Here is a 24,922-nt window from a genome sequence, read left to right on the forward strand (position 1 = left end):
ATTTAGTTACTAGCAGCTAAAAATGCAATTATGAAAAGTCTAATGAAATGTAAACCAGGAAGAAAAAGGAGCATGTGAGTTGTTATGTTTTACTCCAACTAATACTACTTCTTTTTTTAACTTGTTAATCAGCAAATGGAGCAACTCACTGTTTAATATCATGGAAGGGCTTTGTAGTGTCTTTAAATGAAGGTTTTCTGAATCTCAATATTCTTTTTTCTTTTTTTTTTTCTTCACTAAAAAAGCAGCCAACGTTTATCGTTTGATGTAAAAGGAGCTTCAGTTCCCAGTCTGATGTAAGACAGCATAAAACTGTTGTATATATAACTCAGGGAAATTGACAGGCTCTGCTCTGAAAAGGCTCAAGCTGGAGACGAGATGGAAAGTGAAAAGTGTCCCCTGGTGATGGCTGTCCCTCCAAGTTAGTCTTCAAACTGCTAGCAAAGGAAGCTAGGAAGCTCCATGCTTCTTTCTCATTAGCCACTACTATCTCACCTGATCTGTAAAACTCTGCTCAGCTTTCTCTTTTCCAAGGTGGGGGGGTGGGCAGGGGGAATCCTTTCTCAATAAAAACCCAGTTAAGAGAAAACTTTAAAGAACTCTCTGCTAATAGATTATTTGTTTTAAACTTCAGGGCAGGAGAGGAAGAAAGAAGTAGGTGTGTTTCGAGGCATACATCCCGCAGTATTCTCTGAAAGCTATCCTTAGACATGCATTTGCAATGAAATGCAGGAGTGCCTCTGATCTCCATGAACTTCATGTCACTGTTTTTCATGCTGGGACGAGGGAATAAGCCTTGGGCCCATATTTATGTTTTCATTTCAAGAATTCCCATTTCTATCTCCATGCAAGTGCTGGTGATTAGTTGCAATGCTCATCCCTCTGAGTTTGCACCGCACGATTTATTTAGATCTATATCATAGTGCACGTGTGCATCATATGTCAGGTGGAATTGCCTTTGAGGCTGGAGAGAGCTGTAGGTAAGAATCTGAGCTGTTCTCCCCGTGTGCTGAATTGTTCGAAAGAGCTGTATATAAGAATCTGAGCTGTTCTCCCCATGTGCTGAATGGTTGGAGAAAGCTGTACGTAAGAATCTGAGCTGTTCTCCCCATGTGCTGAATGCTTTTGCCATGTAATTGCCAACATCTGTTCAGGATTATCACCTATAGGATCTACCATGCACGGCTTTTGCTACCTTCTCTACCTTGTCATGCAGGTTGAGATGTTAAACACTGAGGCTGAATGAGACCTGTCCATAGATAATGACTGGCAAGAAAGCCTTGTCACAGGGGTAGTCCTCAGTGGACTAACTCTGACTCAACAGCAATTATTATTTATTATTTTAGGAAACAGTGATAGATCAAAAGCTATGGAAAAAGAATCATACAGAGGTTCTTCCTCTACTTGATGTGTAGACAGACACTGATTGTTTCATTTTGGTGGGTGAGGGGAAATCCTATCCAAGAAAATGTGAGGAGAAAGTGGGTTGAACAAATGCTGACCCCACCAAAAGCAATGATGAAATGTTTTCATACCTCTTCAGGGTCCCAAACGTCCATCACATGTGAATGGATAAGCACGATGGCAAAGTAGGCTGCCTGTGCCTGCAGCCTTGAAGCCTCAGCTCATAGCACAGATCCACTCTCTATGTGCTCACAAACACAAATATGCATTTTGAGGTCATCAACCTTCCATTTCAAAAAATCAATGCCTGAAGACTTTAACAGAGGCTCACTGCCACTTTCACATGGCTCACGAGTGAGTACTGCACGTATGTGATTCACAAGCCTCTGTGCGCCACTGCTCCTACTCCAGCGCTTGCCTGATGGAGTCTGCCATTCTGGAGGCACTCTAATTCCTCCTGCCCGCAAGAACAGGGCTGGAAAAACATATGGAAAATTGATTCTATTGACAGGTCACATTCCCTACATTCCTCCATTTCCTGACCAGTACCAGTGGTTAAATCAGTTTGTAATTATGGTGTTTGCTACTGGAAATGGCATGTAGGCTGTAACCGCAGCCCGAGTGTTTAACCTGATTTTCACCTGAAATGACTGAGATTGTTTTCAGCGCCCGCAGTACTCTGAACGTTCGTAAGGCTGAGACATTGCCCAGGTCCACAAATTCAGTTATGTATCTGTAACAAGGGAAAGTCACACACAGACAATGACAAAACACCAGCAAAAAAAACGACAATCAAAGGGACAAAGAGAGACAGAGAAAGAATCACTTGTAGCTGAGAGCCAAAACGTAAGGATCAGGGCTTCTTACCTGGGATTACTGAAATAGTTTTTAAAGCTCTCAAAACCCTGAAAGTCCGAAGAGGTGAAACACTGCCTACATTCACAAATTCTCCTACATACCTGTAGAATTAAGTCACAGTTATTTGGAATTATACAATGGAGTACGAGACTTGTCTGAATGAAGAATGCATTCATACCTAGCGGGAGCGAATGCAGCCGAACAAGAGGTGCATTCACCCTTCAGGCTGTTCTTTGATGCCGTTTGTCCCCTCTTATTGTTTTGGTTGTAGTACACATTATTTCAAATGCTTCTTGAACTATTAAACTTAGCTAATAGGCATCAATTCTTTAACACTGCTCGGTGAACTTCATTGTCATGCTTTTCAGCTATAAATACTGCAAAGATTGTACTGTCATTTAGCTTAACAAGAAAATTCTTTACATTACAAGGAAAATCAAGAGTTGCTTTCCTGCTCTTAAAAAAATAAAAGAAGAAGATAATAAAAGCTTCAACTCTCCAAGTAATTTTCACATAATAGCTTCTGCAAACTACATATAGGACAACATCAGAAAATATCAGTGCAAATGTTTCTGCTGGGCTATTTGCTCTGAGATGCTCTACACTCTGTGCTAAAGCAGATGTTGGTTTCAAGAGATGCTTAAAATTGTATTTTGTTTTCCACAGCAACAACAGCAACATTCCCTTTGACTGCAGGAAGTTGGGCTTTGCCTGAACACAACTGCAATCCTACTAAAAGCTATGCACGATTGAAATACCAAGGGCAGCTCTTTGCTGCCATGCCTGTTTTGGTTTTCATGGAGACCCATGCCACATTTGACCCAAGCACCCCCCGGGAGGATCAGTTATGGAAGGAGTTTGGGCCTAGCAGCATGGTACAAAATTGCATAGCCACCACTGAATGCTCTGAAAAAAATAAAAGCAAAGAAAGACCTCTTGGAACCTTCAATCTCCCTCTTAAATGTCTATTAAATTGCACTTATATGTCCCATTTCTTTGAGGTATTTGTTTTTACACATCAAGGATAAACTCACCTGGTTATTTTACAAAGCCTGCTTAAGTGGGCTTTGTGCAAAGGCCTCTGGGGAGGACAAAGCATCCTCTCCGTCTGCTAATCCTGATTACAGCTTGGAAGAGCAATATTGCTTCTCCTGTTCATAATCTCACAGAGGAGTCTGGGCAAAGATTTACCTGCTTCCTCCCCAGGTTTGCCCAGTGCTTCTCTCCCAAATTCTTCTGCAGCATGCAAAAGCAGAAAGAAAATAACCTGGGGAGAAGCCACACATGGGTGTGTGGTTTTGCTGACCAGAGACTTGCAGACATGTGTTAATAGTAAGTGAACGAGGATGTGGAACTATGGATCCTGCTGCTTCTTGTTCAGAATACTCAATTGAGATTTATTCTGGCCATTTCTTTCATGAAATTGCACCAGACCAGTTCCTTCCTACTGAGGAGTGAGAAGCAAATGCAAATCTCATCCTAATTTTCCTCTTAGCCAGAGAATTGCTTATTGGTTTTTTGCTTTGACAGGGCACTTTTCAATCCAGAGTTACAGCTGCCTCTCCCTTGCCTGTCCTGAAAAGTAGTCTTTTGCCTGAGAAAGACTGACCTAAACAGTGACAGTTTCATAATATACCCTGAATCCATCCATGGCCCCATAGAGGGTCACAAGCCACAGCCATGTCTGCTAGCACAGGACAGGAGAAAACCCCTGGAGAACTGCGGCACTTCTTCCTCTCTAGTTTGCTATTTAAAACTAGTCTCTGCCACCCAGTCTGTGACATTTCTGCCCAAAGGAGGAGGTAAGAAGTTACTCTGCAATAACTGTAAAGCAAGTGACAGGCTTTGCACTACACCACCCACCAGTGAAAGAATCGGAAGAAAAGACCAGTGAAGAATCAGCAAGAAAAGGTTTGTTAGCTCAGGATCCTTAGTTCATCTCAATCTCAGGGCCTCTCATCAGGGTCTCCCAATTTGACCCTTCATGCCATCTTTGTTTCCAGATGCAGAAACACCTCGAGCATCTCACTAGCTACAAGCAATGCCAAGACCTCTGTGATCAATCTAGCTTTAAGTCACTTGCAAACTGGATCTACACGAAGGCTGTATCTCACCAGAATAGAGTGCATTATCCCATGCTCTGTCGCTGGCTTACTTGGGAAGGTTTCAATGCACATATGAAGATCATATTGCAGTCACTTTTAACTCCCTCCCTGCTGCCCATGAGCTCAAGGAAGCACTTTTCCATTTCTTTTCTATTCCACGAATTCAATTATTTTTTATTCTACTCTAAAAATGTTCCCATAATATGCCTCAAGGTGAAGAAGCAACAGGAATGGATGTCAGTTCTGAAGAGCACAGCTATGATATAATTTGATGTTGGGAAGCTTGGGTTTTTCCAGATGCAGGCTCCTGTCTTTTAGGGATCTTTTGAGGGATGGAAGATCATTTGGAAAGAAAATGGAAATGCAGCTAGGAAAGAAAGCACAGACACTCAAGCCTCTCATTCAACAAGCCTCAGTGACGTTTTCATGACTCCTTGGGCTGGGACACTGAGGGGCCACTCATGGCTGGAAAAGGAAAACAAGATTTGTAAGCCCACAGCCCTTGGGCACCAAATGCTAGTTCCTAGCAGCAAGGAGTGAGTTAATCCCTAGAGAACTGTTCACCCCAAGATCTGTGAAAACCTGCACATCTCTTCAGCTGTCTAAGCTCCAGACACCCAGAGATGGCATGAGGAGATATCTAGACCTTGTCCTACACTGACTGCTCAGACTTGAAGTTCAGCAACAGCGAATGAGATGCTCTCAGAGGTGCTCTGCAGAACGGCAAGGCAATGTCCCAGCCTCCACCTGAGATGACTCGCCAGATGCACTGCCAAGGCTGCAAGCTGTGTCTCCTCTTTCCCCTGCTAATTTCTGCCTCACTGTCAAAACCTCCTTCCTCGCAGCACAGGAGAAAGCCATACACAGAAACTCTCCATGTTGTGCTGAATTCAGCAACCTGCAGATAAACTCATATTCTAAGTTAGAGAGAGATGAACTCGTGTAACCTGCTTTTGTCAGCCATCTGATGGACAGGAGAGCAGGCTGGTGATGCTTCCTGTTGTTCTGCCCTGCCTCCAAATGCCACAGAACAATGGCACTCAGCACTGCTTGAGAAAGACTTTAGCTGAGAAAAATGCCTAATGTGTGCTGACCTCCAAAAACTCCTCCCCATCTGCACTGCATTTTTCAGAAGCTTATCAGGATGGCCAGATGTCAGTTCAGCCAAATCCACAGGAATGCAGTAACAGACACCAGGCTCTGGCCTAGGGTTGGATTTGAGCCAAAGCCTACTAAAAGAAATGAGAGGCTGCCTGAAGAAGTCCATGTAGGTATCACACCTCTTCAGGCTTTCAAGTACTGCTAAGGCTTGTACAATCAGAGAGTATCTTAAGGTGGAAGGGATCCATAAGGAGCACCGAAGCCAACTACTTGCTCCTCGTAGGACCACCTAAAACCAAACGGTATGAGTAAGAGCATGGTTCAGATCCTCCTTGAATCCTGGTCCTCATCTCTGCATCCTACCAGAGATGAGCTGTGAGCTTCAGTGGCCCTCGCTGAACTACACCTGATTGAATATTTGCTCTCAATTTTAGTTGCATTCAAGTGTCACAGGCCTAGGATTTGGCTCAAATGTCAGTGCTAACAGGCTGTGAATTATGAAGTTTAAAGATGAGCAAGAAGTATGCTAAAGCCAGAACAGAACATAGGTACCATTAAGCATAAAACAGAAGGAGACTGGCAGAAATCCTTCTATGAAGAGGAAATGGAGCCTCTCAGGGCATCTCTACTAGCTTCCACTTCAAGATGTGGGCAGTTGCTTTCCATGTGTTTTTCTCTCTGACTGTGAAGAGAATCTGGATTTGTAGCTCTGCTGGAGATACTGAGCTGACCCCGTGTCTGCAGCAAGCACTGCCTGGCTGCTCCCCTACTTCCATACATTTTCAGTTGCCACAAATCTATCAGATCCCTCTAGGCACCCACGTGTATGAGCTCACTCTAATAATCCAGGTAGCAGTGTACAGCTGAAGGGGAATATCACACTGGGGGCTAAATTTCTGTTTCCAAGACACATAACAAGTTCCAGAGGCCTTTGAGGTAATTCTCTATTGTAGTAAAACAATAATTACTTGCTGGGTGAAGAGGGTTTGGAAGAATGTGAAAACAGCTTTGGTGGCAAAGGATTACAAGTAGGGATTTAAACACACAGATCCTCAGTCATACTTCTACCATTTTCTAGCCAGGGGTCTCAGCTTCCCAAACGGCATTAGGAGACAAGTGTTAGTGTAGACATCTCACAAAGAGGTCTCTCTGTGGAGCACAGAGGGAGCAAACAATTTCTCCAAAATAGCCTAGCGAATGGAGAGAATGAGATCCAGAACTCCTCTGGCTGCTTCTTCTGAAAGCACTCAGGGGAAGACTCCTCCACCCGAACACACTTCAGAGTATTCTCATTTTCAGTACAATTGGAGTGGGGAAAAAAATACAACAGGCAGCACTTTCTGAGCTGTGTTGCACATGCCAGTGTTGGAGAACACAGAGGAGCTCTACTCACGCCATGACGATGACGCTGAAATCCAGCCAGTTCCACGGGTCCCGAAGGAAGGTGAACTCTGTCATGCAAAATCCTCTCGCCAAGATCTTTATCAATGACTCAAAAGTGTAAATGCCAGTGAAAGTGTACCTGGGGAATAAATGGGCCAAGAAAAGCCAGAGCGTTAGCAAGCAGCGGGGAGCAGGACCGGCAGAGGCAGGCAGCCCAGTGCCGCTGGCAGGGGACGCTGCTACCGCCTGGCTGCGGCTCTGCGGCCACTTACGGCTGCAGCTTCAGCTGCGGGCCAAGGGACACGTAAGGAACGGGAAGGCGCTGGGGACAGCAACAGGAGGAAGGCGATTCTCACCATGTACCTTCACAAATCCTCACTCGGTGAGTCAAGCATGAGTACTACACTGTCGAGCTGTGCTACAGGACTTTGGGAGCTCTGGCTGCAGCTGCCAGAGAAGGAGGCCTGGAGCATGGCACACAGCTCCCGTTTCTCTGCTCTGGAGCAGAGTGGTCCTTCCGTCCACATCTCTCAGCTCTTCCTGCCCAGGACATTGTGCAGGACAGCAGGTTTACAAGTGACACCACTTGCGTTTATTAGCTAGAAAAGGGTATTCTGACTGCAGCCTCCCTTGTGTTTCACTGCCCATGGCAAATCCTACCAAGCTCTCAGAGCTACACAACAGGGTGCCTGCACTGAAAAAGTGTAAACCAGCTCCCACTCCAACATTATATGGGAGATGCATGAAGATGCAGGTGGTACCAAAGCCTCCTAAAAACATCCAACACCCCAAGCCCCATAAAATGCAAATCTGGGAAGTCATGATGTTAGGGGCTTTCAGTGGCAACACCAGCTTGATTTTTTTGTCCAGTGCCGAAATAGAAGGTGGCATCACATATAAAAAAGCTGGGAATTCTTGCTTGGTGAAAAAAAGCTTTAAGCAAGCAGAAGTGGCAATAGAAGGAACCATTTCCATGGAGCAAAGCTGGAGGTGGGGAGAGTCAGCCTGGCCGTGAAGAAGAAATTCTTCAGCATGAGAGTGGTGAGACCTTGGAATAGGTTGCCCAGGGAGGTGGTTGAGGTGTTTAAGGCCAGGCTGGATGAGGCTCTGGCCAGCCTGATCTAGGGTAGAGGTTGGAACTGGCTGATCCTTGTGGTCCCTTCCAACCCTGACTGATTCTATGATTCTATTCTATGATTCACTTAATTATCATAGAGCCATAGAATCAGCCAGATTGGAAGAGACCTCCAAGATCATCCGGTCCAACCTAGCACCCAGCCCTATCTGATTATGTTTTCTCTTAGCTGCATTTTGCTGATCTGCAACTGGGCACCCAACAGAGGCCGCAGCAAATCTGATGCCCTCCTGCCATCGTGTCCCATGGCAGAGCCAGTTACACGGTACCAAAGGGCAGTGTGCTGCATCGCAGGCTGGAGATCCGCAGGGCAGGGTGTGCACAGCAGCGGCTGCCACTGTTTCTGACATCTCCTCTGTGACCACACATCGAAGCATTATCTCCTGTCTGACTTTCGTCGGCTCCTGCTTCGTTTTGCTCTGGTATCTCCAATATAGGTCACCCACGTGACAGTCTCTCTAAGCATGTGCATTCAGTAATACATGCAGAAAACACATGCAAAGAACTAAAAAAACCCTTAACGGTACATAAGCTCATTAAACTGATAAAGTACTTGTGTTTGTTCAGCATGTCAGATGGTTTAATTGATTGTATAATCATCATCTAATTCTAAATGGATTGGGCAAAGTCCTCCAGCAACTGAACAGATTCTTTAACAAGTCAGGATTTAAAAGAAACCAAATCAAAAATGGAGGGAAGTTGAATTGATTTCCCTTTCCAGATGATAAGGAAAATGTTTTAATGGAAGATCTGAGACAAATGTTTGCACAAGGTTACTCCTGTATCCCCTGAGTCTCTTTGGAAGAGCAGAACGAAATGGATTGAGTGTATCTTTTCCAAATCCAATGTTAATCAATTTGAATTAGAGTTTGTTGGGTTATTTTGCTCCTCAGAAGTACCTGCCTTTGATTTCACTCTCTGCATTTGAGAAGACGATGAGAGGTATGAAGAGAGGCCAGAGAAGAGGCAATACAGAAGGGTTTAAATCCATGCCGCATGAGTCCATTTCACTTCTGCCCTGTGCTTCTTGCATGCCCCGCTTGATGTGCTGATAAGACCACCCACACTTCCCTGCTCTTGCAGGAGACACTCCAAGCACTTTGATGCTTTGCTCCAGAATGTTTGGCTTCCTAGCTGCAGACCCACTGGGCAAATTTTGACTCATGTGAGGTACCTGTGTTTCAGCCAAAGGTTATCATGGCTGTGGCAGCGTAGGGCAGCTTTCTGTAGCAGCCACAGACAGACCACATGGAAATACATGAAACATCCTGGGATTAGGAGGTTATTGCACGTGGGCCAAATATTTGGTTCAGGGCTGCCTATAATTACTCATTTATGGCCTAGAAGATAGGAAACATAAAATCAGGGCATTTTACTGCCTTTCCTTACAGCCCTGAGTAGACCAGCCACCAGGCTCTGGAGCAGCAGATGGTTGTGTTTATCATATGTCAGTCAAAAACACAAAGTGTGTTCTGATTGGTTCAATGAGCCAAGAGAATTGTTTAATGCACTGTAGGTTGATTAGCTTGTGCATCTGGTATCTATTTCTAAGAGCAATATTTCAAAGCAACTCAGAGACATGAAATGGGCCCTTGGAAGCCCCTTAACCTCTTTTAAAATCAATTATTAAAAAATAAGCAAACAAACAACAACAAAACAAACAAAACAAACAAAAAACCCCAAACAACCCCCCCCCATAACCAAAACACCTTCAGGTGGTATCTTTGCTAATCCTTCCTGAAGGTCTGATAATCTGACAAGACAGGAATTCTCATTAAGTTGTTCCTAGATGATTTTGTGCTGGCTCAACAAATTCTGCCTGCCAACTGTTACAGGGGAACACTTCTCAGGGAGTGCTCAGTCAAAAAGAAACTTTTGCTTGAGTTTAAGGACAGGACTAAATATGTTCAGGAAGGGCTGAAATACTTCCACTTAAACTCCGTCAGCCTATCCTAATGTGTCTAACCTACAAACCTTGTGCATGGGAGCAGCCACAGCATAGCAGGTGCATTGAGCAGTAAGTATGAGCCTGGCAGACTACGAATCGTTCGCTTACTTACGAAGGGAGGTTTCACAGGCAACAAACACCTGGAAATACATTTTGTCAGGACAGATACTGTGGTCACTATTAACGAGCAGAAATTAGACAACAGCAAAGACAACGAACAGAAGAACGTAACAAAGGGAAGAGGAGGAACAGGGAGGCTGCCAAGCGGCGAGGATACTTACTCAACGTACTTATTCCACGGCGGAGTCTCTGATTGTGCCATGAAGACACAATTAGTTAAAATAGTGCACATGATAAACATACTGAACAATGTAAAGAAGCAAATTAAGGAAAACAAATCATGACAGAAGACTTCATCATTCTTTATCATTTCACCTAAGGTGCGACAGCTGCCTCCTAATTTGAAAGTTGGTAAGAAAGGGTAACACATTGGTTTGCAAGTGCATAAGGAAACAAATAATTGTGCAAGTACAGAAAAATGAGGCAATCTTCCTCGTCTCTTTTTTCCTTCTTTGGCTACATCTTTTATGCACATTTGATACAGTGAACAAGTGTACTGACTCTGCAGCCTTCTGAAGATACAACGCCCCAAATTTACAGCTGTGTCAGCCAGATAACAATGTGCATAGGTGCACAACTTGGTATGAAAAGAGGGATTAGTCTCATTTAAGTATCACAGGAAAACCTGCGTCTGCAAATTCTCATTTTATTTTGCATCCTGAAACACTTCTCAGGCAGTAGGGCAAGGTAGAAATCTGTTTTTCCTAATCCTTCTAATGGGCTAGGTCTCGCTTTCAGCATAGAGTTTCACCAACAGCTAAGGAGAGCTTCAGAGCACTCATTTTAAGGCTCGGTCTGTAAACCTGCTTGGCCAACACTCAGTCTTGGTCTGCAAAGCTGACTCACTCAGCTGAGGCCCTAGTTGCCCTATTTGGAGGCTAAAGCAAAACCTCTCAAGTGTATAATCAATGCACTTAGCTGCTAAGCTGAGGCCATAAATACAAGAAGCAGCACCTTAAATCAAATTCCTGAAACTGAAAACAAAGTTCACTGAACTGCTTTCCTAAAAGCACCTGCCCTTTTCTCTGGAAAAAGGAATAAATTAAAACACTTGATGGGATCCTCCTGCATTAAAAATAGACCCCATGGCTGGAGAAGGTGCAGCTAATGAGTGTAAATGGACAGAAGATAAGGCCAAGGAAAGCAGCCTGTAACTCAGTCAGTAGGCTGGGACCCTTCCCAGGGCTGAGCTGTAGCATACAAATGTTGATTTCTTCTGCCTTCTCTAGGAAATAAAAGGGGGAAGGGGAGAAAAGTTGGCTTTTTTTTTTTTGTCTCCCCACTTCTTTACTAGTTTGAGAATAGTGATCAAAGACTATAATGTCAAACATATCTCCTGAAATAGTTGCCTGAAAATTGTTTTTAGTCAGAGCCAAAATCCCTTCTGAATACAAAGTGGAACATTTTCTGATAGGCCACATAAGCAACTAGGAGGTTAAATTGGTAGTAACCAACTTGCACATTCCCCAGGGCCAAGGTAGAAGGCAGTAATTGAACTCCAAGGGACTGCCCATCTCAGAAACATTTTCCATTTCTGGGCCAGCAACTCCTGCTGAAGGACCAGGATGGGTGTGTGACATCCAGTCACATTTTCTCACGTCAGCCAGAGATGTGTTTCTGTAAGTTGTGTCCATCTGGTTAGCACAATTAGGTTGTAAGCTGCAGCTAGCCTAGAAAACACTGGATTACATTTTCAGCTACACTGAAATCCTCTGAAAACAACAGTAAAGCAGAGTGGTATCTTCAGGGTGTGCTAAACAAATGCTACACCTCCATTTGATTCCAAGCACAGAAATTCCTCTATAATCACCCACATTAGGATCACTGATTGTGATTTATACATCCCTGTTTCCTTGTAGCATACACAGAATCATAGAATCATAGAATCAACCAGGTTGGAAGAGACCTCCAAGATCATCCAACCCAGCACCCAGCACTACCCAATCAACCAGACCATGGCACTAACATCCTTCCCCATTGCTCACTTACAGACAGATGTCATCACCTTCTTAATCAAACACCAAAGAGAATACAGCAGAGAACACAGGTTGAAAATGTAAGGAGCCAGCTTGCATCAAATGCACCATGAATTCAAACTGAGTTTCACAACCAAGCAGAAAACTACAAAGAACGTAAAAGAGTGAAACACTTCAACTCATGATGCACCAGTAAGAGATCTCTGCTGAAAGAAGGAGAAAACAGAATGTCCTACGGAATGAAAATCAGCATTCCCACCTGAAATCGAATGCTGCTGCTTGCGTTAGAAAATGCCAGCGGTGATTATCTGCTCAAACCACAAAGTAAAGGAGCTGAAATTGAGATCCACCATAATAGCATCATTGGCTGTTATGTACCTTAGAACTCTTTTCATTCCACTTTTCAATAGCCTACTGATCAATGAGTTGACACAGTGAACACATCCCAGAGTCCAGGTTGGACTCTGTTACGGACCAGAAACCAAAGATGCTAAGCAATTCATCAGGCTCCTTTCTGCAATAAATTCAAGTTGCTCTTTCCAATTCAAAGATATAGAGCAGGCTTTGTGCAAAGTGATTCTGAAAGTTATAAATTTTATCTCCTAGCACAAAGATACCAAGTCAAACACGGCATACTTCTATTCCAGACGTCATTATGATGGATAATTGTTAATTAGCAGACTGAATGCTAGAGGCTTTTTAAGTGACCATCGCCAAATTACATATAACACGTGCAAGCAAAGGTTAGTCCCAATGAATAGTATGCATAACTGCTGCTTCACAAGGTCTCATTTTCCCTTACAGAGGAAAAGTGTAGAATTAGATGGGAGAACAGTTGCAAGCATAAAATACGAACAAAGATTTTTAAAACAAATGTGCCAAAATCCATAATTCCAGAACTAAGGAAGGTAAATTCCATCAAATCTCATTCTGGACCAGTGGCTAACTGACAGCATCTATAATACCTATTAAAACTAGAGTAGCAATTGCTGTGGAGTTTACACAGTACAGCAAACTTCTTGGAGAAGCTAAGGACACCACAGCATGGCCCTTGGTGTGCAAGCAAGAAATAAGAGAAGTCTTCTAAGCATAAGGCATCAATGAGATGTTAGCAGTGGTTTAATCTTATTAATAGGTGGAAGTAGTAAATAAATATGTTTATAATATCTAATGATGATGCAGAAGGCAAAAGCTATTCATTCACCCGAGGGGATGCAGACCTACACTTCCCCTGTCCTCTGTGACAGGGGCAGAGTCTTGCTCTAGCAGCTGTCTGGGCCACGTTCATGAGACCTCCTAGAATCTGAAGAGAAACACTTGGAATAAGCTTATGGACCTGTTGTAACAGAAGCAATTCACGTTCCCCAGAAGCTGCGGCTGCCTTCCCCTGGAAGCTGTGTTTTCGAACGGCTGATCAGGCTCGGCTGGATGAGCAGTGGACGTGTGGGATCCAGCCTGCCTGAAGTCTAAGAGAAAGGACTCCGTGTAAACTACTTAACCAAGAAATCTGACCCCCAGAGCTCCTATGTAAGATGATTTTACTCTGTTCTCCTGTTGGCCTTCATGGCACAGTCCATGACTGGAAATGGCTTCAGACACTTACGTGACAGGGCACCATTTGTTAATGCTTGGCTTTGGCGTTTGCCCTGGGGAAAACACAGATTGCTTGATTACACTCAAGCAAGACAATAGATCTGGTTCCCAGATTCACGTTTGTGATATCATCTGCTTCAGTACTTGCTGATGCAGGCTCCTTTCTGCCTGGGATATTGACTGCCTGCTCAGCCAATTGGCCTTTGTGTTTCAGGTTGAGGTGAAAGGTCTTTATTGACAGAAAACAAATTGGTGCCTAATGCAAGAACCTCAGCACTATTTAGCTGGGACTGAAGCTGTTGCTTCCTGCCTGTGGTTGCCAAAGTCTGAGCTGTTGGAGCTCCTGACACTATCAACACAAGGTGCTAAGTTGGGGTTTTGGGGAATTGAAATGCTACTTACATCATGGCCTTCCACTGCTGAACTTTTACACTGCTTATCTGACCATATTTCTGTTCCTGACCTGTCTTTGCAATTCGCTCCTCTGTGGTCATTATCCTTGGATGTATTGGAAGTTCTTGCCTAGGTACCCTTTGACTGACTGCTACCAAGGGCACGGAGTTCCTATGGATTGCACCTGTGACCTCTTGTCTTCGCCAGCTGCTGTAGAAGAAAGTAAGCAGGAGACAGAAGAGGCCTCTAAAGCTGGAGGCAATATTCATACAGACATGGGTTTTTTCCTAAGAATCTCAATTTTCAGCGTGAGCCACACCTGGGCAAATTTATTAACTTCAGCAAGCTGTGCTGATGTAACTGTACCTAACACACACTGCTGGGCTCTAGATTCGTGGCAGCATTTGCTGCACTGCTTGTAGGTATGAGCTGTTCCATAAGCAAATCTCTGCCAAATTATATGGTGTATTCTCAGTAACCATAATAATACCTTGTCTGATATCACATATTTATTTTTGCTTTCTTTTGCTAGAATGTCTCTAGTCTCTTTCTTTTATTTTCCCTCAGTCTGTGGACAAACACTGGGGATTTGTTTTCTTCTCCTATTTTTTTGTTCCCCTGAAATTTGATAATAAACCAAGGATTCTGAGACACTACCTGCTTAGTATCTATCAATTCTCTGTGTTGGACATGAACTCTGCAGATGAGGGACTTCCATCATCAAAACATCACGTGATCATCATCGCTGCTTCTGCACTACCAGGTCTCCTATGTGCACTGCAGAGAAAAAGGGTGTGGTTTAGTACTGTTCACACAGAGCTGAGCAATTGGGTCAGTTTTGTCTTCCTGAGAGACGTCACTATGTCAGAACAGAACGTTGCTGTGGCCATGTTAAAAAAACCAGACAACAAACCCAAAGCAAGCCAAACCCAACCGCTGCAGCGCATCTTGCACGGCTTCAGAACTGGAGCTAGGGGAGATCAGGCACTGCCCTTTCACTGAACGGTCCTGCAGGTCATCCTGTGCTTTTACTCCTAGATGGATAACACATTACAAGAAACCAATTCCAAAAACTGTGATTTTTGTATGTTCTCTTTCAGGAGAGCAAACTAAAACTCAGTTCTGAGGCAGTTCAGAACTAAATTGCATCTGCATGCAGTGCCACACAGTCTTGTGGGACACACTGCTTAAGTGCTCAGCAGCAAAGTTCTCCATCAGTGTAGATTTTCCCCAGGTGTGCTGCAGCCTCCTGGGCTCCTTTCCTTTCTAAGGTACTACACTCAGTTTCTTTCACTGACTCCCTAATAGATATAATCAGACCCTTCACATCTTTTAATCCTGAGTAATCACCAGAGTGCAGTTTGCATCCTGGGAGGCCAGCAAAGTCATTTTCATAGCTCACGTAACAATAAAAAATGAAACAAGCCAGAAATCCAAGGGCACTTCCCTCTGTGTGAATGAACTCAGTGGAAAGATTTACAACAGCTCAATAAAATAGTTTCAGGCTTTCATCCATCTGTGTTTAAAATCTGTATGAAACACACGAGGAGAGGAAGCAACAGAAAGGATATGAATGTACCAAAATTTTAATTGCTGCTCTTCTGACTGGGTGGAAAGGACTAAGTATATACAAGGCAGGAGTGGCACTAAATCGGAAGATTGTCTTCCCTTTGTTCAGTACTATAAATGTCTGCAAAACAAAACAGAAATTAAGAACATTCAGGGTTTGCATTCATGCTCAGCTTCTCCCAGCCCACGTCCCCGCTGTGAAATTCCTGCCAGTATTCCATGCTTCCACTCCCTCCCAAGACCCCCAAATTCCTTGTCCTTGCTGAAAAGTTCTGCCCAAGACCCTCTCCCAGCAGAGATGTTGTCTGCCCTTTTGCAACATCCCAACAATTTCTTCCTCCTTCACTCCTTACTAGGTCCTGTTCTGTCACCTCCATCTCAGTGTTTGGAAGAGAGATGAATCACCTTTAAAAATAAAAATTTAGGTTTTGTCATTGTATTTAGGTGAACATGGGCAGAGGAAAGCAATATTGAGAGTTATCTCAAGCCCAAAGCAAGGCTGAATTGGGTGCTGGCCAACTGGATGCCCAATTTACAGAGCTCTGAAAATGCCCCATCATGCACAGAGGAACTAATATGCACTCAGAGACAGAATCAGGGCATCCAATACACCAACTGTAACCAACTCACCCACCTTGAGTCTAAGACCTTCATGACACTAAAATTACAAATCCACATCCTGCTGCTTGTGCCCAGGGATAGCAGGCAAATTAAAAGGTAAATTAATCCTGGCCCTTGCAGGTAAGTAAGCTAAGGAATCTAGTTGTCTTTATTTAACTTCTACTCTGCAGCTCTTGCACCTCTTCTACACATATAATAGAAGTAGCATGGTTGTCATATTAAGGAATTGTTACAGGCAGTAGCATAGTCCAAACTCAGGACCAGCAGCAAGTGAAAGTACTGGAAGATGCCTAAAACTTCCTTGTGCTCCCAAGCCTTATTTTGTCCCCTGTTCTGTGAGAAGTTCCAAAAGGGGAGCAAACTGTAGTACACCACCAGCCCAGCTCTGCTGTCAGCAGCCTTTTGACAGAAGCTGTTTGCATTGTTGTGGCTTTAGTCCAGCCTCCACGTGATTCCTCATCAGGTGATGCTTGCTTTGGGACAAAGTTCACCCTTCTGCAATGTGCCAGCATTGCACATGCTACTCGCATCTCCCTTCAGTGTTATTTTGGTCATGGTAAATGGAGTTCAACTGCCCCTCGGCAGGAGAAGAACTGCTGCTCTCCGGGAGCGGCTGCGAGGTGCCTCCTGCTCTCATGCAGAGTGCTCGCCCGAGACTCAAGTCACCCACAAGCCCTTGACATCGAGGGGCGTAAGTGATAAACAGACCTGTGAAGAGTCAAGGCTCATGCAGGAGGCAAGATAGGGTAGATACAAGCCTCTGGCTTAATTAACTCAGCTACTGCTCTGCACTCTCCAGACACTATATATTCATACTCACAGTTATCTGAAAACATCCCATTTTAATTATGCTTTTTATCCCTCTCTGCTATCCTGTTTGGACATTTCTGGGAAGCCCTGCTCGTGCTGAAACTCTGATCCTTAATCCAGAAAAAAAACGATTCTCACTAACTGTAGAAAGATAAAAAACAGAGTCCTTAAAACAGCCTTCAGTGCTGTAGCAAAAGCAGTGAGGCTCTGTGGCCGGCTGGTGCTCACCTTACGATCATTATAGAAAGGGTCAATGTCCTCCAATGGCTCCCCAATGAGCTCTGGAGGAACAGTCCCGTAGATATCGGGCAGCTTCTTGCAAGCTTGCAAATCAAACTGAGGCTGAGGTTTCTCCTCTTCACCCAGCTGCTCTCTGTATTCCTGCTTTGCATTCCTTGCAAGCTTCTCGGCAATTCGTTTCTCAATGGCAGCCAAGGATTCAGGCGTGAACCGGTGGAAGCTGTTAGTACCCGGTGGTAACAAGAAGTCAGCCATCTTCTCATCCTGCTTTGTCTTTGCTGGTCTTTACTCGCCCTGGTGGAAACAGCTGAAACAGACATGCAAAAGGTTAGCACTGGGAGCATACCAAGGGGAACAAAGCCATCCGAACGACAAAAGCAGCCCGAGTAACTTGTGGGCTATCTATTCCCAGCAAGCCTTCACCTGTCTGCACGTAGTTAGAAGAACATCAGGGAAAACCAAACTGGCTGAGACTGCAATTCCAATTAGGAACCACTTGTGGTCAGAGCTAAAAAGACTTTGCAGGCAAATGTGGAGTATTCTTTTCGCTCACTTGGGATCTTAAATCCAAACTAAGGAGTAACTTAGATTCATGGAAGCTTAAGTTTCATTGCAAGCCACAGGGATTTGGGTTCCCAGCTCATTTTTGACAATGCAGCCCTGGGAGTGGATGAACAATGTGCCTAAAATGCCTGCAGGGCAGACTTCAATCAGCCCATCGCTGGGCACGTGACGTAAGCTGCTCTATTCCAGATTTAAAGAGTGAGAGGTCAAGTTTGGACTCTTGAATCACATAGGAATTCTTCATACTCGCTCTTTTAGGCTTCCCCAGCATAATTGTTGCTTTCCTCTGGGGTAGGAAATATTATGCTCAAGGTATTAATCAAGACTTTCACAGAATCACAGAACCTTAGAGGTTGGAAGGGACCTCCAGAGACCATCGAGTTCTTTTCCACACCCTACAGTCTGAAGGAAGGTGGAAGCCAAAATCTGCCTGGCAAAGTCCATGGACATTCATGAGAGCACTCGAAGCCTCTGAGTTCTGAATAGTCACTGCTGCCAGTTTATCACATCTGAAATCCAAGCTCCTTCTATCCAATACCAAGTTAACATCTAACTCAAACCTGCGAGGTTTGACTATCTTGGGTTGAGAATGCTCTACCATTAATATTTCCAGTCCCTGCCTGAAGGAGAACAAGTGAGAATTGCCACATCTTTTCAGCTTCTCTGAATAAAGCCAAGCGTGGAAAAGACAGCAGAACAAGAAGCTTTCTTGCATCCATACTAGACAACAGGGATAGCTGTGAAAATGAATGTAAAGCTACTGCTTGAAAAGAGCTTATCCCTGTTCTACCAGGCTGCAGAATTCCAGCCAAGTTCACTGAAGCTGTGTTTTGCAATGTTAATAGTGACTTTAGTGGCATGTTTTTCCCACAAGAGAAACCCTCACTACACACCAATTAAAACTCATTTTGCAGAAGAAACACAACCTTTGTTTTTGGCTACCACCACACCATTCACATTAAATCAGAATATAAGCTGGTGACAAACAAAGTCGATTGCAAGGTGGGCTACCCTGCTGTACTCGTTGATGACTGCAGGACACAATTCATTGTGCAGCTACAGTTGTTGTTTTCTGCTTTCAGATGGTATTTGTCTGCTTACAGTGGATAGCTCCAGATAGTTTGCTTCTATTAGGCTCTGCGATGACAGCATTTTTGTTAGCAAACAAGACTTTAACTGGACTCTGCATGACAAATAGCATATTTATTGACTCAATTTATTTGAGTAAAGTACTCTTTCAAATAACTACTGTTTTTTTCCTACTCTGACTTCGTTTTGAAATGAATTCATTAAATTGTCATTGATCACAGCCTATCATATAGGAATGATTTACTGCAGCTTGTGCATTATACTCTGAATTATTGCTTCCTTGAGCAAGCAGGGCTAAACTGGGGTAGCCTTCCTGGAGTTTGGCTATTCTGATACTCTATTTACATTTATTCTCTTTATTCCTTTTCTCCCCCTACAACACTGTTTTATTCCCTTCCTCCTGAAAACCAGGAAATTGGAAGCTTTCCCACAGAGTTGTCTGAGGTTCAGTGCTTTGTGACTAAGCAGCAGTGCAAGCAAATAGAATTTCGTTTTCTATAAATGACATCAGTACAGGTGACCAGAGAATTCTCAGAGGTTTTTGTTGTTCCAGTCCAGTTTTTTCTTCACAGGAAAACTTGTCTCAGTGCCACAGAAGGCAACAAAAATCAGTGGCTGATCAGTACTTCTGGAAGGGCACAGATTAGGTCTCTAAATCAAAAAGAAGATCATTGCAGCCTGTTAGCTGAGGTCTAAATAATCATGAGCACTGTGAAGACAGTGAATAGGGAATGGTTGTTCACTTCCTCCACTCTTGTTTTATGAGAGAACTTTACATGAAAACAGAGGAGCGGCTTTAAAACAACCACTGGGTCCATGACCATGTGGAGCAGAGGTATCCTGAGAAGCTTACTGGCTGCAAATACAAGGACTCACAAAGCCCTAGGATAATTCCTAGGGCAAAGCATTCATTAATGGTTTTGAACACAAAGATGCTGTTTGTGTCTGAGAAACCTCAAGTGCTGAGCTTGGCTGTATGCAAGAGACTATCTATGTTTGCCCAATTTTTACACTCTTCCAGGACAATTGGTCTGGAGGAACCCATCATCTGATGATACGTGCTTTGTCCCTGCACAGCACCAGCACCAACAGAAGATGCTTTATGCTGCCCTGGGCAAGGACTCAATCTGTCTACCAGCTCTGTGGCTGGCCTGAGCTTGTGCAGATGCAGAAGCACAGAAAGACTCAAAGTTAATACCCCAGTACATCTGCAGATGCTCGTGATCCACATCAAACTACCTGCTTCCAATGCTTCTGAGCACGGCTTAGGTGTCTGCCTCCAACCTACGCAGAGATTTCTTGTGCTAGGAAACTGGCAGTAGCCAACTCTGCACCACCTCCTCCATATAGCTGAGTTGGAGACAGAGGCACATAGCTTGATGGACATCAAGTACTTTAGTGAGACAGTAAGAGAACGTGTGCAACATCTCAATTTAGTGCCACAGATTTAATGAGTGCTGTTTGATCACAAAGCATCCTTCTCGGAATCACGGAGACGTTCAGGTCTTCGGATCACCAAGTCCAACCAGTACTCCTACTCTGCAAGGTTCACCTTGTCCTTAAAGTCTTCTGAAAGAAGCCATTCAGAGCTGACCCAAACTTTTACAAGAAAAGAAACAAACCAATTGTAAGGGATGTCACAGGGAGGTAAAGCAGCCACACAAAAACCCCAAAACTAATTGACGTGAGAAGTCAAGTCAGTTACTTTACTTTCTTTTCTAAAGGGAATTATTTGTGCTTAAAGCTCTCTCTTATTAGAAAATTGAGTCAATGTCAAACTGGCCAAAACCAGGTAATTTCCACTTCATGTGCAAATTCCAGAAAGACTGCTGCCTAGGAACAGCTGGAAAACCCTACACAAACTTCCTTACAGCCTCTGCTACACTTCTGTTTACTCGCCTTCCAAAAATTACATGTTCTTAGCATCCTTACAGCTGACAAACATTGACATCTTTGTCTTCAGATTGCGTATGAGCTAAAGTTTCCCATTTTAATGTGCGTGTACACACACACACACACACACACACACACACATTTAGTCCAATTCTTTCTCATTTTCACATGCTCCCGGGAAATGGACAAGATAATTTAATGGGTCCTTGCTATGTCTAATTTCCTTTAATCTGTGCATTGCAAACATTTCTACAAATAGCCAGGGTTAGCCCAGATGACTTCTAAAAGGGTGAGAAAGCAAGCACCACAACTTAGAAAGAGAAATCATCAACGACAGCCCCAAAGAGCTGGAATGCTGTTTCTTGAGAGAAAATAGCTGTAGTGACTCACGTTTGCACAATAGGAGCCTGGGTTTTTCCATTCCTCTCAGGCACATTTTTGAAGTACAAGGCTTCAAACGCACTGCTGCTGTGATCTCGCCATGCACAGAATGAACAGTTCCCTCTTGCTTTCTCTCTCTCAGACTCAGCTAACATCAGTTCTTGCTGATAAAAATGTGCTGGCTATGTAAACAAAATGTGCATATGAAAATAAAGCCCCAAGATGCACATTTCCTACGGCATGGCAAGAAGCGAGAATGCTACAAAGAGCTGAGATATTGCTAGTGCCTCTGTTTACTCAGAAAAACAAATGCCCTTTTCTGGCACAGCTTTAGCCTTACTCTCATAGGCGTCAGCCACTGCAGCTCAGAAGGTTCTCAGAATATGACTTTCATGCCCAGCAAACTCTTCCTTGACTACCTGTGGATGGGATCCACTCTGGGCAACAGGTAAATACTGGGAAAGTAAGTCCTGCTTACCTGCAGCTAACTGTCCTTCTGCTCTTTGTGAACTCAAACCACCATCCTAGCACCTGCTATCTCCTTATCAGGGCCCAGGATGCTGCCACAAGCCTGCAGGGAGGTGCCATGCCCCTCCCCTAGAAGCAACAGGGGAAGCAGAGGCTGAGATCCTTGATGTGCACTACATTTGCTGGACACTGACTTCAGAGAAGTCAGGGCTCCTTGCACAGCCATCTCCTCCTCACACAATGACACAGCATTGTTTGCTCGATGTCTTATCAAGGACATGTCTTTTTGGCAATGATAATGAAGGAATCAAACTTTTAGATCAACAATGTGGAAGTGGCACAGGATGAAGTCTAGATACCACCACACATGCTCATACCAAGTAGGATTGCCTTCTTTTAACCCCACTGATTTCCATGATGCCACTCATCAGCTGTCAATGAGCATGGGCTGGCAGATGGGTGAGAGCCCATGGCAGCAGGTATGCTCCCACTGTGATTTCACTAGACTTAAATCTTACAAAGTAGGAGTCAAGAGTACTAATTCTAAGAAATGTTTATGACTAAATATAGGCTTAGTGTTCCAACTATTGTAGTAGCAGAATCTCTTACGTCTTTGAGATCACATAGAGCACAGTCATCTTCTCTCCCCTCTTTGGCATTTTCCTTTGACCCTGCAGAGCACTGCAAAGCATGAGAATAATACACTAGAGAAATAAAACCCAACACAACGACACATCTAATTTAATGTCACTGCCTTACATTCACATATTCTTCTGTGTAAGCTTGCACGTACACACAAACACTTCATCCTGCTTAAAAAGAAAAGGCAGTGTGGGATTGCCTGGAAGTTCTATTCCAGACATGAAGCAATGGCTTCATGGAGAACTGTTTTTAAACAAGAACAAATGAAAACCTTCTACATAAAGACATATAAAGATCAAGTGGCTGAAGGTGTCTCAGGCACTCCACAATATTACTGGCAGTCAACAGACAACCTTTTGAGACTTACTTCACTTATATTTATACTGCATTTCACATTCCACAGTCAGGAGGTGTCAGGGGACATTCTCTGTTAATACTGACTCTGAGGGTCTGCCTTCTCACATCAAAGCAGGGGGGAACTGAATAACACAGTCCTTGACGTTTCACACAATGCTTATTGCTTCTGCTTAAACTGATACCTGGTTTGTTTCTTTTTTTCCAACAGGCATAATTTTGTCAGAACATGAACAATTGAGTTTTTGTAGCACACGTTCCTAAAACACATAATCAGCCACTTCTCCAGCTGGCACAGATCAGCACAACTTTACCCATCCTAAAGAAGCCAGCCTAGAGAAACTGGAGAAGTGAACTGTTTAGGACCAGGAATGTTCAGGCAGAAGTGTTTTCTTTAAAGAGATTACCTTCCCATCAGAGCATGGACACCAGAGACTGTGCAAGTGAGGATTTAAGATAACCACAGGCTCAGGGAATGGTTTGAGGGGTCTTTAAAGACCATTGAGTCCAACATCTCTGACTAGATCAGGCTGCTGAGAGCCCTGTTCAGACTGACCTCAAGTGCTTCCAGGGAGGGATCATCTACCACCTCTCTGGGCAGCCTGTCTCAGTGTTTCTCCATGCTCACTGTAAAAAAACTTCTTCCTTATATCTAGTCTAAGTCTCCCCTCTTTTAGTTTAAAATCTTTACCCCTTGTCCTGTCACAACAAGTCCTGCTGAAAAACATTGTCCCAGTCTTTCTTACGGCCCCCCTCGGCCTAGAGGGTAACCAAGCTTGCAGGGAGCTGCAAAACCCTGGGGGTTTTGCAACAGGGGAAGGCAATTTGCCAACTTCTTTATCCAGACACATCCTGATGGGCGAGCTCAGAGACAAAGGTGCAAAAAGGGGTGTTGGAGACACCAGTGCCTGCGAAGGACCAGACAGATCCCTGTAGCTGGCCTGAAGGGGAAAGGTTTTGTATCCCACAAAAATCTGATGGAAACAGCTGCCATGTTCAGATCTCGAATGAGGTCTCCTAGGAAAAGCAGAGGACTGAAATCAGCCCCAGACCGACGCAGGAGGAGCTGCGAGCCGGAGCTCTCCTTGCTGCCTGCCTGCAGGTTGGTTGCCATTGCGTAACACGGATTTCCTAAAGCAAGCCCTGCTTGTCGACACGCCTGCTGGCCGCGGGCAGACGTGCATGCATCAGGGCACTCACTGCATTTGCATCACTGGGATAAAAACGCAACACGGAATGTCCAACCCAAAATCTCAGAGTCACCGACCCACGAGCTTCTGCTCACAGCCAGCTCTGCCGATGCTCTAGCTTCTTTTAAATCCACTGGAATGAGTTCTGCTGGCATCTTGCTCACCAGAATCACAGCATTCTGACATTGCCAATGACTTACTGGTAAGATGAAGCCTTCAAAAAGCTAACATGTGCTAAAAGGAAACGAAGGCAGACGATTTTATCCTGATATCATAACAGTATTCGGCAATGACAAATGTTATGCCAAGAATTAAATGCTGGCACTAAGTCTCCTCTTAGAATAAAATATATATTTTTAGTGAGCTAAAAATATTCTGCTTTCTTTGCAGGTGTTTTTATTTCAAATTACACTGCAGCTAAACACCATAAATAAGCAAGAGAGAGGCAGCACATTATAGTTACCAATGTGCACCTCTAGAGTTTGCTGAAAATCATCATTCTCTGCACTCAACAGGTTTCCTGGCCTCAGTTGTTTTACTGTAAGCTATTCAGGCTTCAGATGCTGAGAAAGACTTCTCCTTCACTACTTTGAACCAACAGAACTTGCAAAGAGCTAGCAAGAAAGAGGGATGCTTTCAGCTCAGGATGCAGTCAGTAGCTTTTCTGAACAAGAAATAAGAAACCGAGAGGAAAATTCCATATTGTGCCAAGCATCATATGTACCACTGCTCACACCATTAGGGGTGCTCTGAATGCTCACATGAATAAAATATCAAATCTGGCCCAGTTTATTCTGTCTGTTTTGTAAGGACATTCTAGCAGATACAGGAAGTTGTAAAATGGCCAGTGAAATGCATTCTGAGGCCCCTATGAGATAGTTACACTGCTGAAGAAGGCAGGTTTTGTGCTGGACACCAAAAGCTGAGCTGCATGTTTCTAGAGGACAGAGAACCACGTCTGGAAAGCTGCCTGATGTATTGCCACAAATGTGTAGGTGGGGCAGCACTGATTCCCCCATCTAACTTCTGGAGACACACTTCACTAGCAGGGAAAAACAACAGACTTTAAAAAGTCATCACCAGAA

At 44.0% G+C, this 24,922-nt stretch overlaps 1 protein-coding gene across 2 annotated transcripts in view; it reads right to left on the minus strand.

The window, feature by feature from the left end:
• Positions 1-17,554, minus strand: part of SCN5A (sodium voltage-gated channel alpha subunit 5) — a 184,023-nt gene extending 166,469 nt beyond the window's left edge. For both annotated transcript variants that reach the window (XM_064162881.1, XM_064162879.1), the window contains exons 1-5: positions 17,245-17,554; positions 15,588-15,706; positions 10,216-10,305; positions 6,862-6,990; positions 2,046-2,137 (exon numbers count right to left, since the gene is read on the minus strand). In XM_064162881.1, coding sequence (XP_064018951.1) covers positions 2,046-2,137; positions 6,862-6,990; positions 10,216-10,305; positions 15,588-15,706; positions 17,245-17,511 — 697 coding nt within the window. In that variant the 5' untranslated portion in view covers positions 17,512-17,554. The remainder of the gene's footprint in view (positions 1-2,045; positions 2,138-6,861; positions 6,991-10,215; positions 10,306-15,587; positions 15,707-17,244) is intronic.
• Between the last annotated feature and the right edge of the window lie 7,368 nt (positions 17,555-24,922).

This window comes from Pogoniulus pusillus, chromosome 23 (assembly GCF_015220805.1).
Source record: "Pogoniulus pusillus isolate bPogPus1 chromosome 23, bPogPus1.pri, whole genome shotgun sequence".
Classification (NCBI taxonomy): Eukaryota; Metazoa; Chordata; class Aves; order Piciformes; family Lybiidae; genus Pogoniulus; species Pogoniulus pusillus.